The 14,261-nt window shown below is 42.6% G+C and overlaps 1 protein-coding gene across 1 annotated transcript; it reads right to left on the bottom strand.

The window, feature by feature from the left end:
* Positions 1-10,845: 10,845 nt before the first annotated feature.
* On the bottom strand, positions 10,846-11,342 carry IQCF6 (IQ motif containing F6). The gene is made up of 2 exons (XM_010851778.1): positions 11,325-11,342; positions 10,846-11,220 (listed from the first exon to the last, which is right to left on the bottom strand). Exons 1-2 carry the CDS (start codon positions 11,340-11,342, stop codon positions 10,846-10,848), a joined length of 393 nt encoding a protein of 130 aa, XP_010850080.1.
* Positions 11,343-14,261: the final 2,919 nt, after the last annotated feature.

The following is a 14,261-nucleotide window of genomic DNA, read 5'->3' as shown; positions in this document are numbered from 1 at the left end:
ACTGAATACGGAAACAAAACCAAATCAAAATGGGAATTCATAAATGTAACTGGAGTTGTAAAGTTGCCTTTTTGTCTTGAGCATATTTGCCAAACCATGTGAGTTTGAGCTCTGGTTGTCACAGCATTATAGGGATCAGGGGACAAGAAGACATGCCCAAAGTGGGAAGTCAAACAGATCTTCTCCATGTATGTACTAAATAAATATTACCCTTCCAACCCTTGAACATGGCAGAGAACATTTCTTGAGAGACTTTTTTTGGGAACTGTATAGAAGAAGAAAAGTAGCTCCTGAGGATTTATAACCAGAGACATCCCTCTTACAGGTTTTCAGCCAGAATTCACACAACCTAGATTACACAACAAAAACACGTAAGCTGAGATTTTAGTTTGCAGTCCTTCTAGACTAATTGCCTGCCCGAGTATCTGAGAGAAGCTACAAAATTCTCTCTGTAGGAACCTATGTTTATCCCAGAAATCAAGTAATTCTCACAGGCAAAGTGAGCAGCTCACATTAATAATAATAACAATAATAATAATAATAAACCCTACTAAATACACAAGGAAAGAAGGCACCAGAGAGTAAGAATTAGCAGGAATGGATCTGCAAAGACCCAAGATATTGATATAGTCAAGCCTAGAAATAAATAACTGTTGCAATATTTTGAAATAAGTGAAAGACAAATATAAAAAATTCATCAAGAGGGGCTTCCCGGGTGGCTCAGTGGTAAAGAATCCACCTGCCAATACAGGAGGCACAGGTTCAGTCCCTGACCAGGGAAGATCCCACACGCTGTGGAGCATCTAGCACATGTGCCACAACTATTGAGCCTGTGCTCTAGAGCCCAGGAGCCATAGCTACTGAGCTGACATGCTGCAGCTACTGAAGTCCATGCACTCTGGAGCCTGTGCCCTAAAACAAGAGAAACCGCGGCAATGAGAAGCCTGTTCGCCACAAATAGAGGGAAGCCCGTGCAGCAACAAAGACCCAGCACAGCCAAAAATAAAATTCATCAGGAAACAGGCAAATATACATAATAAGCAAATTTAGAAACAAACCAAATAAAACTTAACTGAAATACAAAAAATACAATAACTGGAATAAGAAAAAATGATAGTACTTATGGTTTCCAGTCCATCATGTGAGGACTTTAGGAGTCTTCACTCCATCCTAGCAAGTGAAAAACTAAATAAACTAAAAAATCAAAAAGACTTCTTATTCTGTCAGAGAAGTGAGGTCACAGGGCAAATAATTGGAGCTCTAGATAGGTGGGTACAGGGAATTACAATTTATCAGAGCAGAAACTTCCATAGGAACCAGTGTGAGGACAGGAAGACCTAAACTATAATTGAGGGATCACTGAAGGTTCAACATGGACGAGCAAGAGAGAGAAAAACACGGGGCTAGTCATCGTGGGGCCCTCGCATTTTGTGAGTTTAATCTCCAGAAGTTCTACCAGGTCCTTGCTGTGAATATCAGAGAAATATACCGTTGTGCTTTTGACAGGGGGAGAGGAAATAAATTATTTTTAAGTATGCAACAGCATTCTGTTTCCTTAACAAGGCCTGCCCTTGGGAGAAACTTTTTACCCAAGCTTAACCTGCTGGTGTTATATCACAATCTAACCTATAAGATCAAAGAGAAGTACTCAATTATAGTTGGCTCTACCTATCACATGTGGGAAGAAAAATACACAACCCCAGTTCCTCCAGCCAATCTGTTCCATACAAGGAAGAAAAAGACTGAAAAGCATTGGTGAACTTTACAGTCCAGGAGTACAGCATCATCAAAAGATTGGGACATAACCACCAAACTATAGAATGCTTCACCTCCCTCCACAACTTACCACTACATTACTAAGGTTTATTTACCGCAATTCCTTTTACCCAGTACCTCAGATCTATCTTTGAACAAAAAAATTACAAGTTATACTAAAAGGCAAAACCAAAAACTAACAAAAAATAACCAAAGAAACAAACAGTTTGAAGAGACTAAATAAGAATCAGAACCAGAAAAAGATATGGCAAGAATGCTGAAATTATCACACCAAGAATTTTAGCAAATATATTATTAATATACTATTGTCTTTAATGGGGAAAGTGAACGACATTCAAGAACAGATGGATAATGTAAACAAAGAAATAGAAATTCTAACAATAAAGAGATTCTATAGATTAAAAAAAAAATTGTAACAGAAATGAAGAATGCCATTGATGGATTCATTAGTAGACAGGACATGGTTAAGAAAAGTGTCTCTGAGCTTAGAATATGACAATAGACTTCCCAAACTAAAAGGCAAGGAGAAAAAGTCTGGGGGGAAAAAAAACAACAGAAAATTCAAGAATGGTGGAACAACCACAAAAGATTTAAGATACACATGATGGCAGTGCCAGAAGGAGAAGGAACATAAGCCATATTTGAAGCAGTAATGTCTGATAATTGCCCCCAAACTAATGTGAAATGCCACATTAATGTCATCGTTACAGATACCATAGTCATTAAAAGCACAATAAAGGAATACTTTGAACAACTCTGTGTTCCCAAATTTGAACCTAGATGAAGCAAACTAATTCCTTAAAAGACAATCTTCCAAAATATACAGAGGAAGAAATTGATTATCTGGTAGGTCCATATTTATTGAATTGAGTCAATAATTAATTAATAACTTTCTAATATATAAAGTACCAGGCTCAAATGGGTTCACTTGTGAATTCTACCAAACTTTTAAAAAAGAAATTATATCAATACTCTACAATTTCTTCAGATAGAAACAGAATACTTCCTAACTCATTCTATGAAACCACCATTACCCTAATACCAAAGCCAAAGACATTACGAGAAATGAAAACTGTAGACCAACATTTCTCCCCAACATAGATGTAAAAATCCTCAACAAAACATTAGCAAATCAAAACTCACTATGTATAAGAAGAATTATACCACAATTAAATGGAATGTATTTCAGCTATATCAGCCTGGTTCAAATTTAAAATCAGTTAATGTAATTCATAACTTCAACAGACTAAGGAAAAAAATCACATGATCATATCAAGATATAGAAAAATAGTTTAACAAAATCCAACATCCATAATGAAGAACTCTCAGCAAAATAAAAGTAGAGGGGAGCTTCTTCATAAAGAACAGCTACAAAAAAACACAGCTAACATCACACTTAAAGCTTTTCTGCTGAGATCAGGACCAAAATCATTGCTTTCAACACCATTAGCTAATGCAATAAGATGAGAAAGGGAAGGAAAAAGTATACAAACTGGGAAGAAAGAAATGAAACCACTTTTGTTCTCAGATGACACAATCATCTATGTAGAAAATCTGAAAGAATAAGTAACAAAAGTTCCTGGAACTAAGTGATTATAGGAAGATTGAAGAATACAAAATTAATCTGCGAAAGTCAATTGCTTGCCTACATAAAAACAATAAAAAGGGGGGATTTGACATTAAAAAAACTTATCATTTATTACACAGTGTCCTTCAAAGTGAGATACTTCATATAAATCTAACCAAATACGTTTAAGATCTATATGAGGAAAATTATAAAACCCTGATAAAATATAAAATAAGAACTAAATAAGTGGAGAGATATTCACTATATAAATAGAAAGACACAACGTTGTCAATATGTTAGCTCTTCTCAACTTGAACTACAGATTCAACACAATTCCAAACAAAATCCTGGAAAGTTGTTTTGTGGATAACCACAAGTTGATTTTAAGCTGGTATAGAGAGTCAAAAGACTCAAAATAGCCAAAACAATACTGTTTTTATTTGTTTATCTGTCAGCGGAAACTGTGGTTGTTCCCATATCTTGATTGTTGTGAGTAATGCTGTGATGAATATGGGAGTGCAGATGTCTCTCTGAGATAGTGATTTCATTTCCTTCTCAAGTATATCCGAAAGTGGGATTGCTGGATCATGTGGTAGTTCTATTTTTCATTTTTTGAGGAAATTCCATACTTTTTTCCCCTGTAGCTGTACCAAGGTTACATTCCCACTGACTGCACAAGGGTTCACTTTTTTCCATATATCCTCACCAACACTTGTTATTTCTTATCTTTTTGATAATAGGCACTCTAATAGATTTGAGCTGGTATCTCACTGTGGTTTTGATTTGCATTTCCCTGATGACTAGTGATGTTGAGCACCTTTTCATGTATCTGTTGGCCATTTGTCTATTTTTTTTGAAAAAATGTCAAGTCCTTTGTCCATTTTTAAATTGGACTGTTTGTTTGGTTTTTATGCTGTTGAGTTGTGTGAGATCCTTATATGTTTTTATTCTTTGGATCCTTACTATATTTTCTATTTGGTCCTTACTATATCCTTATATTTATTTTCTTTACATTTTACTAGTAATGTTTAAAAAATGAGAATGAGTGCTTACTTTTGATCATATGATTTTTTTCTTCTTTTAATCAATCAGCTAACATGATGGAGTTTTTCAGTGTTGAATCATTATTGGTTTCCTGGAAAATCCTTGTTTTGTCATTATGTTTATACATTTAAATCTTGATTCTTGAGGAATTCCCTGGTGGTCCAGTGGTTAGGACTCTGCTTTCACTGGGTAGGGCTGGGATTTAGTTCCTGGTCAGGGAACTAAGATCCCATAAGCCACACAAGGCCAAAAAACAAAAACACAAATAAACAAAAATTAATGTTTGTAATTTGCTAATATTCTATTTAAGGATTATATTAATTTTTATATTTATTAGGTATATATTACATTTATATTTATTATAGCTGGTGGTCTTAATTTATCTCTCTTATAATATGCCAGTCTGGATTATTTTTTTAGTTTTTTTCAACTTTATTAAAATGTAATTGACAAATAGATTTATACACTTTGATAATTTTATGTATAAATACATTATGAAAGGATTCTTCCCATCTAGTTAATTAACATATTATATATCTATATTTATATGTAGTAAGAACATTTAAGTTCTACTTTCTCAGCAAATTTCAATTATGTAATACAGTGTTATCAACTACAGTCACCATGTTAATACATTAGATCCTCAGAATACTTGTCTGGTTTTGATAACAATGCTATGCCAGAGTCATAAAGACAGTTGGGTAACCTTCTGTTCTTTCTCTATTTTGGAATGGTTTATATTACTGGGAATGATCAACTATGATATTTTGCAGAATTTCAGGTGGCAAGACTGCTCATTGCCCTCAATACTCATTTTATCCTTTAAATGTAGGAACATGAGCTCTGTATTCTTTCATTCTATCAATACTTCTTTTTTTTTTTGCACCTCACTTACAGGATCTTAGTCCCCTGACCAGGGATTAAGCCTGTGCCCCCTGCAGTGGAAGCATAAAGTCCTAACCACTGAACCACCATGGAAGTCCCTATTAGGACTTTCTTACACCAGAGCCACAAGTCTCATGGAGGAAGCATTTGGGAGAATGGGCCCACGTCCTGGAGTCAGATGTCTGTGTTTGCGTTCTTGTCCCTCATCCTTTTGCCCCCTGAGCATTTGTTCTTCAGCTTCCTTCCTTGCTTCATCTGGTACCTCTTTCCTCTTTCCTTTTTCCAGAGTTGTGGTCCTATAGCCTCTAATGGCCCTTGTTTCACTCTGTTCACAATTGTGAGCTTTTTGTGTGAAGTTAATTAGTTTTTCATTTTTCTTAGATCTTAGAAGAGAGAAAGGTAAATGTGTTTTTAAACAGCTAAATGTTCTTTTCTGCTTTATCTTTTTCTGTTGTTTTAATTTCAGTGTCCAGCTTTCTTTTATTTTAGATGTGTCCATTATAAAGCAACATACGATTGGCTATATTTAAAAACCTAATGCGAGATTTCTGTTAATATTAGTAGATAAATTTTACCCATTTCTATTTAATACAGGCTTATTTGAATCTTTGGGTTTTCTATCCTGCTTTCTTATTAATTTTTTCCATTCTGTTGAATTGGTCAAGATCTTTTCTTCCTATTTTTTCTATAATGTTTTAGGAGCTGTGTCTCAAGCTGGTTGTCACCACCACCCCATCTACTCTCTCTTCTATCTCATAAATGGCACCATGACGAGGGGCACATTGATTTCTTCACCAACTTCTTATTCCCTCTCCTTTCAGGCATGTTGGAAGATTGCATTGTCTTTCTCCTTGAAGTTAGACACAGCTGCATGGGTGTTGAGCCAATAAAACAGAGCAGAAGTGAAATAAGACACTTCTAAGTGGAAGACTGCAAGTCTAGTACTCATCTCTCCAGCCCTTCCTGCCCCTACTTGGATGAGTGTAATCACAGGAGTTCATATCCACATGGAGGTGGTATAAGCCTGGAGCAGCCTGGAAGGCTGAGCAAGCACACGGAGAGACAACCATGGAGAATTGCCTGGAGATCAGCAGATTTGTGTGAGTGAGAAATACATTTCAGTTAAGCCATTGAGATTTGAAAGTTTGCATCAGAGCAGAATCTAGCCTCTCTGGATACACTTGGCGACAGTGTGTCCTTGTAGCAGGGAAGGTCTGGTAACTGTTCTAGCTAGTGAAATATAAGTGGAGGAGGCTGGGTGAGTGAGCCTTCTGGGAAAGGCCCTTAAACAAAATGAATGGCATACATGTTTCTCTCTTTGCTCTTCACCTACTCTCCTGAAACGCAGACATGATAGCTGGAATTCTAGGAGTCATCCTAGAGTAAGAGGACTAGTCCCATCCCAGGACAGCAGTATGGAAACAAAGAAGATGGAACCTTGATATTATGCACCTGCTGTACCTTGGCCTTCCCATTCCTGGGCTTTATTTATGGGAGAAGAAAACAAACTTATATTTTGTTTAAGCTGCTGGTTTTCAGGTTTCTGTTCCTAAGAGCCCAATACAATTCTTAACTATTATGGAAGTTATTTAAGTAATTTTCATCCTTCTATTATTTATACTAAAGTTATTTTTTAATGTTTTTACTGTGGAAATGTTCAAACATATCTCAGAATGAGACAGAGTAGTCATCATTCCAACAGCAATTACCAATTCATAGCCAAACATCTTTCATTGATACCTCCCACTTTCCCCTCCGGGGTTGGATCTTGCAGGTGGTTCTGCCTGCTCTTGTGGAAATCATGTTTTCAACCCACCCCGAATAGATAATCCTACTGTGTCCTCCACCCACAGACCTAAATTCACCTTCTGATACCCGTGGTTCCTGCCTTGGCCTTGGATGGTAAGGTCCCCACAGTCTGTGGCTTCTTGTCTCTGTCCTAGGCCCCCTTGTGATATCTTGCCTCTCCCATCTTGGGGTCCGGGACTCTTGGCTCTTTCCCAGTCCCATAAGGAGTATACCGGGCTCAGTGAGGGCAGCCCTCAGACCCACTCCTTCAGTACTTTCCTTGGCTTTTTGTTTTTGGCTGCACCACACTACCCGCAGGATCTCAGTTTCCTGGCCAGGGATTGAACCCGGACCACAGAAGTAAAAGCCTAGAATCCTAACCACTAGGCCACCAGGGAACTCTCCCTTCTTTGGCATGTACTACTTTTGCCTCTGAATCATACAGCCTCCCCCAGGCTCCCCTGTGTCTCCTGGGGTAACCTGAGAGGAGGGGCCGAGGGCAGGATCTGGCTACAGGCTGCAGTGGTACCTGAGCCCCTTCACACTCCTCTATCTCAAGCCTCTGAATGGACTTTTGTCTCTTCCTGTATGGCTGGAACTTTCTCTGTGGGCCCTGTACTCCACCTCCTTTCACTGTCAACATCTATCACCCTCTTTAGGGATATACTCTATCCGAAGTTCTTTGTTCCGAACAGTTTATATGAAAGCTCAGCTTGTGAGTGCCCAGAAAACAAATTTTCTTCTCAACTCAGTCCAGCCCTTCTACATCTTAAGTGCTTATTTCCAGACTACTAACTTTTGGCAGACCTGAACAAACGAGTTTTAGAAACAAAGCTGAACAAAGACTAAGCAGCATCCACCTGGCGAAATGGGAGTGGTGGGATAGTGGTCAGAACCAGTCCTCCTGTGATGTGTGTGAATGTGTGTGAGTGATCGGGGATGTGGGCCGGTCCACTCAAGCTCCTGGGCATGCATGGCAGTGGCTGTGGCATCTCATTTTGGGTTTGGCATGTGGGACAGAGAAAGACGAAAATTTAGGATGGAGACCCTGGAGTGATGGGATCGGAACTGAGGTTGGTGATGCATCAGGTGAGGGGCTGGAGAGCATGGAGTGGGCATTGTGGGGCAAGGAGACTAGCTGTAACGTGGGGGTCCTTTTCCAGGGCAGGAGGGGACTGGTAGGGGATGGGCTTTCACTTACTGAACTACCTTCTTAGAGGCCCAGGAGGCTGGACCAGTCTGAGGATCAGTAGATTTCTTTGTTGATCAGGCCTGGGTTACATATCTCTTGGGGCCACCATGTCACCTGAGGAAGGAGCATGTGTGGGGACACCACGTCCCCCAGAATGCTCTTCGGCCCACACCTGCCCCTTAGCCGCAATCATGCTCCTCCCATTCCTGCTTCTGTTGTTTCAGTGTATTCTCAGGAAGAGTTCCTATGCAGCTCAGTCCTCAGTGATGGTGGAGAAGAGAAGAGAGCGTTCTGAGAGGTCTGCCTGTAAGAAGTCCCACCTGTGGTCTCATCCTTGCTAAGGAGGGAAGGATGGTTCCACTAATCCAGGCAGCTAGCCACAGACCTTGCTGCTAAAAGAGCTTCTCTCCTGAATCCTGTTCTGTGCTTCATTCCTCTGCTTGGAGCTCTCTCATGCCCAACACCTACAGGGTTAGAGCATCCCTGGCTTCTCAAGACCCCTGGTCTTTGAAGGGACTCTTGCAGTGGGGGTGAAGACTTTGGATGAAATTTGGCCTTCTTGGACTGCCCCACAGTCTCCATTACTGACACCTGTGTGGTGCCATCTTCCTGGGATACTGTCTACCTGGAACTAGAGGCCTAGCTTACTTTCCCCAATAGCCTTTCCCCATCTCAGACCCCAGCTGTCTGGAGGTGCTGGATCTTCCTGCTTCCACAGGTTTTTGACCCCGGGTAACTCTGCCTCTAGATCCCTGTTTTACTGTGCATGCTTAGCTCATCAGAGAGCAGAAAACCTTGATTTCCTTGAGCCCACTGAGTGTAAAGCTGGGAATTCTACATGACCATCTGCAGATGGGACCACGCGAGCTGAGTAGGGGACTGTAACCTGGGCTGGGAAGGACTTAATTCATCAGTTTTCACATTGTGGATGCATACTGAATTTCAGTGCCCAGGCCACTCCCCAGCCCAGATAAAGCAGAATCTCTGGGTGAGCCTAGGCATCAGGGCATTCCAGTATCTTAGGGGATTCCAGTGCCTATTGTAGACTGTAAATCAGAGAGTTAAACTCTTGCTAGCATAGATTTGAAACACCTCTCACTGCAGGGGTGAATGCCTCACAGGCTAAGCCATGCAGAATTCCTGCCGTGTTCAGTTTGTAGACCTAACCAGTTTCCTACCACTCACCACTGCCAGTAAGGAGGAGAAAGCTGTGTTGAAGCTCCTAAAAAGGGCCCTTGGAAGAGTGAGGAACCTAGCTGCATCATTGACACTTGCTGCTACTGGAGGTGATGGATGTTGAACTGAACCCTGAATCCTCACATCTGTCACAGCTGTTCTAGGGACACCCTGCCCTGAATCCCGAACACACACACACGCACTGAGCCCTGGGTGAGGGAGAACCTTACCCAGCTGCGAGGCCCATGAAAACCTCTGGCTTCTGTACACCTCCCCAGCTGGTCCTCCCATCCCTTGTGCAAGGCCACCCTTCGCAAAATCCTGGGGAGGGTCATGGACCTCAGACTCCTGGGATGCAGGTTCAGACAAGTATCACACCTGACATAGGGTGAGAGTGACAGACTTGGGCATGTTTGACAAAGCAGAGACTGAGAGAGCATATTCAGAGATGATTGAGACATAAATGCCAAGAGATAATAAGAGCCTCAGCAAAGCATAGACACATCAGCACCCACTCAAGGCAGGCTCAGCAGAGGATGTGGTAGTTTGTGAAAGGGTTGGGGGAGAGAGGGAATCTTGAGGGAAGGCCAGCTCAGCTGCTTCTGAGGATGTGATAAGGTTTAGAAGCTGTATCCCCAAGCTAATGACCGCTGATGGCAGAGGGATAGCCCTCCTGCCTGCTCACCCCTATTCTCCCTCTGCTTGTTTATCCACTCCAATCCTCAGGCTCTCTCCGCGCCCCCGACACCAACTTCATGCTTGGTTCTCCCAGGAAGTGGCTAGCACAAGGTGGGGTTGGGGGGTGGGGAGGCATGTCTCTTAGCCTCTGGGGAGGGAGGCAGCAGGCACAGCTGCAGCCTCTCTGCTTCTGCCCTGGCCTTCCCCAGGGGCTGGCTTTAGCTGGCTGTCCCCCATTGAGGCACAGTGCCTGTCCTGCTGCTGCTCAGCTGGGGGTACCCTGTCCTCCTGGCTCACTGCCAAGCTCTGTGCCGGCCCTGAGGGCCCTGCCGATCAGAAGCCTGTGGAATCCTGCCCTTCCCAGCTGGCTCTGACTGCAGCCAGTCCTAATCTGAACGGAAACGGCTTGGCAGGGGCTGCAGAAGAGTAAAGCCCAGTGCCTACCCAAATTGTGGTGGGAGCTGGGATCAGGCTGGCTCAAGTGTCAGAGCCAGCCCTGAGCTCTGACCTTTCTTTTGGGTACAAGATTGGTCAGGTTTACTTTAGGAGCAAGGGCCTAGTGTGAGTTGTCCTGGGACAGGCTTTAGACTATGCCAGGAAATCATTGTTTTGGAGGGTGGAGGCAGGAAGATAAGGGGCTGATCCCTCTTCTGTGGATCTGATTTCCAAAGGGCAAGACCATGGTCAGTAAATGTCTTTATTGGAAGAGAGATCCAGTCTCCTTGGCTCTGCCAGCACCCTAGGTCATGAGGATTTCGATGTCGAGCTCTAGCCGGCTGGCCCTGACCTCATAGCGGCCCCGGATCAGGCCTCGGGTTTGGCTGGCATGCCAGCGCCAGTGAGACTGGATGATGCAGGCTGCTTGGCGTGCCTGGAGAAACCGTCTGCGGGCCTGCCACATGCGAACCTGTGCCTGCACCTTCACCACTGCCCATTCCTGGCAGGTGTAGAGTCTTAGTGCCAGGCGCCGTCTTTGCTCCAGCATCTTGGCCTGCATCGACCTCCACCAGCACTGGATGACCCAGGCCCTGAGTGCTGCATGCAGTAACGTCCGGCGTACCATGTTGCCACGCCACCATGACTGAATCTTTATGGCTGCCTTCTCTAACTGATTGGGGGAAGGAAGAACATGGAGATGCTCAGTGGGGTACCCTCCCATTCCTAACCCCACCTCTGGTGCTGGGAGGAAAGGGGGCATGGCCCAGGTAGCCCTGGCCTCTTATTTCTGGGCCCCATCCATCTTATTTCCAAACCCTACTCACCTTTAGACACTGCTCATTATCCTCTGGACAGATCCCTTCTGTATGAGCCTCACTCACATTTTGTGTGTCCATGGCCCTGGTCTTTAGAGTCCACTCATCTATCAGTTAGGCCACCCTAGTCTGTAGCCCCGCCTTCAACTGTTAGACACCCCATCACTAGACTCCGCCCACCTGCACACAAGTCTCCCCTCATTAGGTCCTGTTCACCCACATTTCACCCACATCTCTTTCTCCTCTTCTTTTGTTTGTATCTTCTTATGGATTGACCAGCCACCTTATTTACTGATACCTGTAACTTTAGGGGGGCTGTCGTTATTTCTTGCTTCCAGTTTATTTCTCAGACTCAGCTGGTGTCTTAAGCCTTGCTCTTTCTACACCTTCCAGCCACTTATTTCTGGTCCTGCTGGTGTCAGTGGAGAGAAAGATTCATTCAGCTTTCCTTCAAGTAAGGGATTACACACACACTCGTCACCAGTGTGGGTTTCTGGAAGCCTAAGTGTCAGGGTCTTTGGGAGGGACCTGAGCAGTGTGTTCATGGGCTAGTATGTGTTTTGTTAAATTTGTGGAAGCAAGATACTTTATCTGCGGTTGGAGAGGGCTTCTGTCTCCCCTTCTCTGACCCCTTTGTCACCCTTTTCCTGTCAGGTGCCATGGGATGGCCGCAGTTTCTTTTGGAATGTGACTAAGGGGAAGCTGAGTTGGGATATACTTAGTATGGGTTAATGTGATAGATTTATGTGGTTCACAGTCACCCCTGGGAACAGGTAAATTCTTGTTAGACATTCTGCTAGCAATGACTTCCCAGGAGTTTTCCTACCAGTTACAACATCCATTCACCTGTGTCATGCTTTGATATGGGGACAGAAGTGCAGCTACAGTGATGTGGACACTCCCTGCAGTGCCTGGCACCAGAAGTGTAAGTACAGTGGAGGAAAAGCAAGGTTTGAAAAGTTTGAAGACAAAAACTGGTCCGTAGAAAATTCTTACTGTTTTTAGACACGTAAAATCCTAAGTAGTAGATTCTGGTTTCATTGATGGCCTGATTAAAATTGAAGTTCTGTCTTGTCAAAAATATAATATTTGACAATGCAGTGAGACGGTTATAAATATTCCAAGCTTTTTTTTTTTCTGTTTTGGTATAAATTTTGTAAAATAGAGTGTATCAGAATTCCAGAATCGATGCTTTTGAACTGTGGTGTTGGAGAAGACTCTTGAGAGTCCCTTGGACAGCACAGAGATCCAACCAGTCCATTCTGAAGGAAGTCCGTCCTGAATATTCATTGAAAGGACTGTTGCTGAAGCTGAAACTCCAATACTTTGGCCACCTGATACGAAGAACTGACTCATTTGAAAAGACCCTGATGCTGGGAAAGATTGAAGACGGGAGGAGAAGGGGAAGACAGAGGATGAGATGGTTGGATGGCATCACCATCTCAATGGACATGGGTTTGAGTAAATTCTGGGAGTTGGTGATGGACAGGGAGGCCTGGCGTGCTGCAGTCCATGGGTCTCAAAGAATCAGACACGACTGAGGGACTGAACTGAACAGTGATTACAGGGAACCAAGCAGAACTCTATGTATGGTGTATATGCTGGCATGAGAAATCCTGTTTTATGCATCTTGAAAGTCAATAATGTTTCTATAGAAAATCATATGAAAAATCATCATATAAAGAAATAATAAAAGATCATGCAGCAAAAAATGTAGGAAAAATACCACAGAGGTAGGACACTTAACTAATATGTACCTTGTTACATTTGTGATCTCTGCCACCTCTTTTATATGTGCATTTGTTGTCTTGACTTGTCCTAAATATTCACTGGCCTGATTTTAAGTCTATAATTTTGTATTCTTTTTCTTAAAGTAGGCCTTCCAATTTATATAAACTTTAGTTCCCACAAAACCTGGGTCTGCCCTGCTGTGCTGTAAGAATGCAACTGTGTGGCCAGGGCTCATGGGAGTTCACATGAGTTTCTAGAATTCAGAGTTAGGACTGAAACTGCAGAAACAGATGATGCAGAGCTGCTGTGCGTCCTTTGGGATTTGAAAGGCCATTCTGGCTCTAGTTTTAACATGCATGATATTCCTCATTTTTCTTCATGAGCCACATACTGTGGCTTCTGTTTATGTGTATTTGAGGCCTCGTACCATCACTTGTACTAATTGCCATGGCACTGTCCATCAGCGTGTCTTACAGATTCTGGCCATATTTTCAAGCAAGCAACTTCTTTAGGTCATATTAGCTAGTAAAGTAATGCTCAAAATTCTCCAAGCCAGGCTTCAGCAATACGTGAACGGTGAACTTCCATATGTTCAAGCTGGTTTTAGAAAAGGCAGAGGAACCAGAGATCAAATTGCCAACATCTGCTGGATCATCAAAAAAGTAAGAGAGTTCCAGAAAAACATCTATTTCTGCTTTATTGACTATGCCAAAGCCTTTGACTGTGTGTATCACAATAAACTGTGGAAAAGTCTTCAAGAGATGGGAATACTAGACCTGCCTCTTGAGAAACCTATAAGCAGGTCAGGAAGCAACAGTTAGAACTGGACATGGAACAACAGACTGGTTCCAAATAGGCAAAGGAGTACGTCAAGGCTGTGTATTGTCACCCTGCTTATTTAACTTATATGCAGAGTACATCATGAGAAACGCTGGGCTGGAGGAAGCACAAGCTGGAATCAAGATTGCTGGGAGAAATATCAATAACCTCAGATATGCAGATGACACCACCCTTATGGCAGAAAGTGAAGAGGAACTCAAAAGCCTCTTGATGAAAGTGAAAGAGGAGAGTGAAAAAGTTGGCTTAAAGCTCAACATTCAGAAAACTAAGATCATGGCATCTAGTCCCATCACTTCATGGGAAATAGATGGGGAAACAGTGGAAACAGCTG

The sequence above is a fragment of the Bison bison genome, unplaced genomic scaffold (genome assembly GCF_000754665.1).
Source record: "Bison bison bison isolate TAMUID 2011002044 unplaced genomic scaffold, Bison_UMD1.0 scf7180017864304, whole genome shotgun sequence".
Taxonomy (NCBI): Eukaryota; Metazoa; Chordata; class Mammalia; order Artiodactyla; family Bovidae; genus Bison; species Bison bison.
This window is presented reverse-complemented; position numbering and strand designations above follow the sequence as displayed.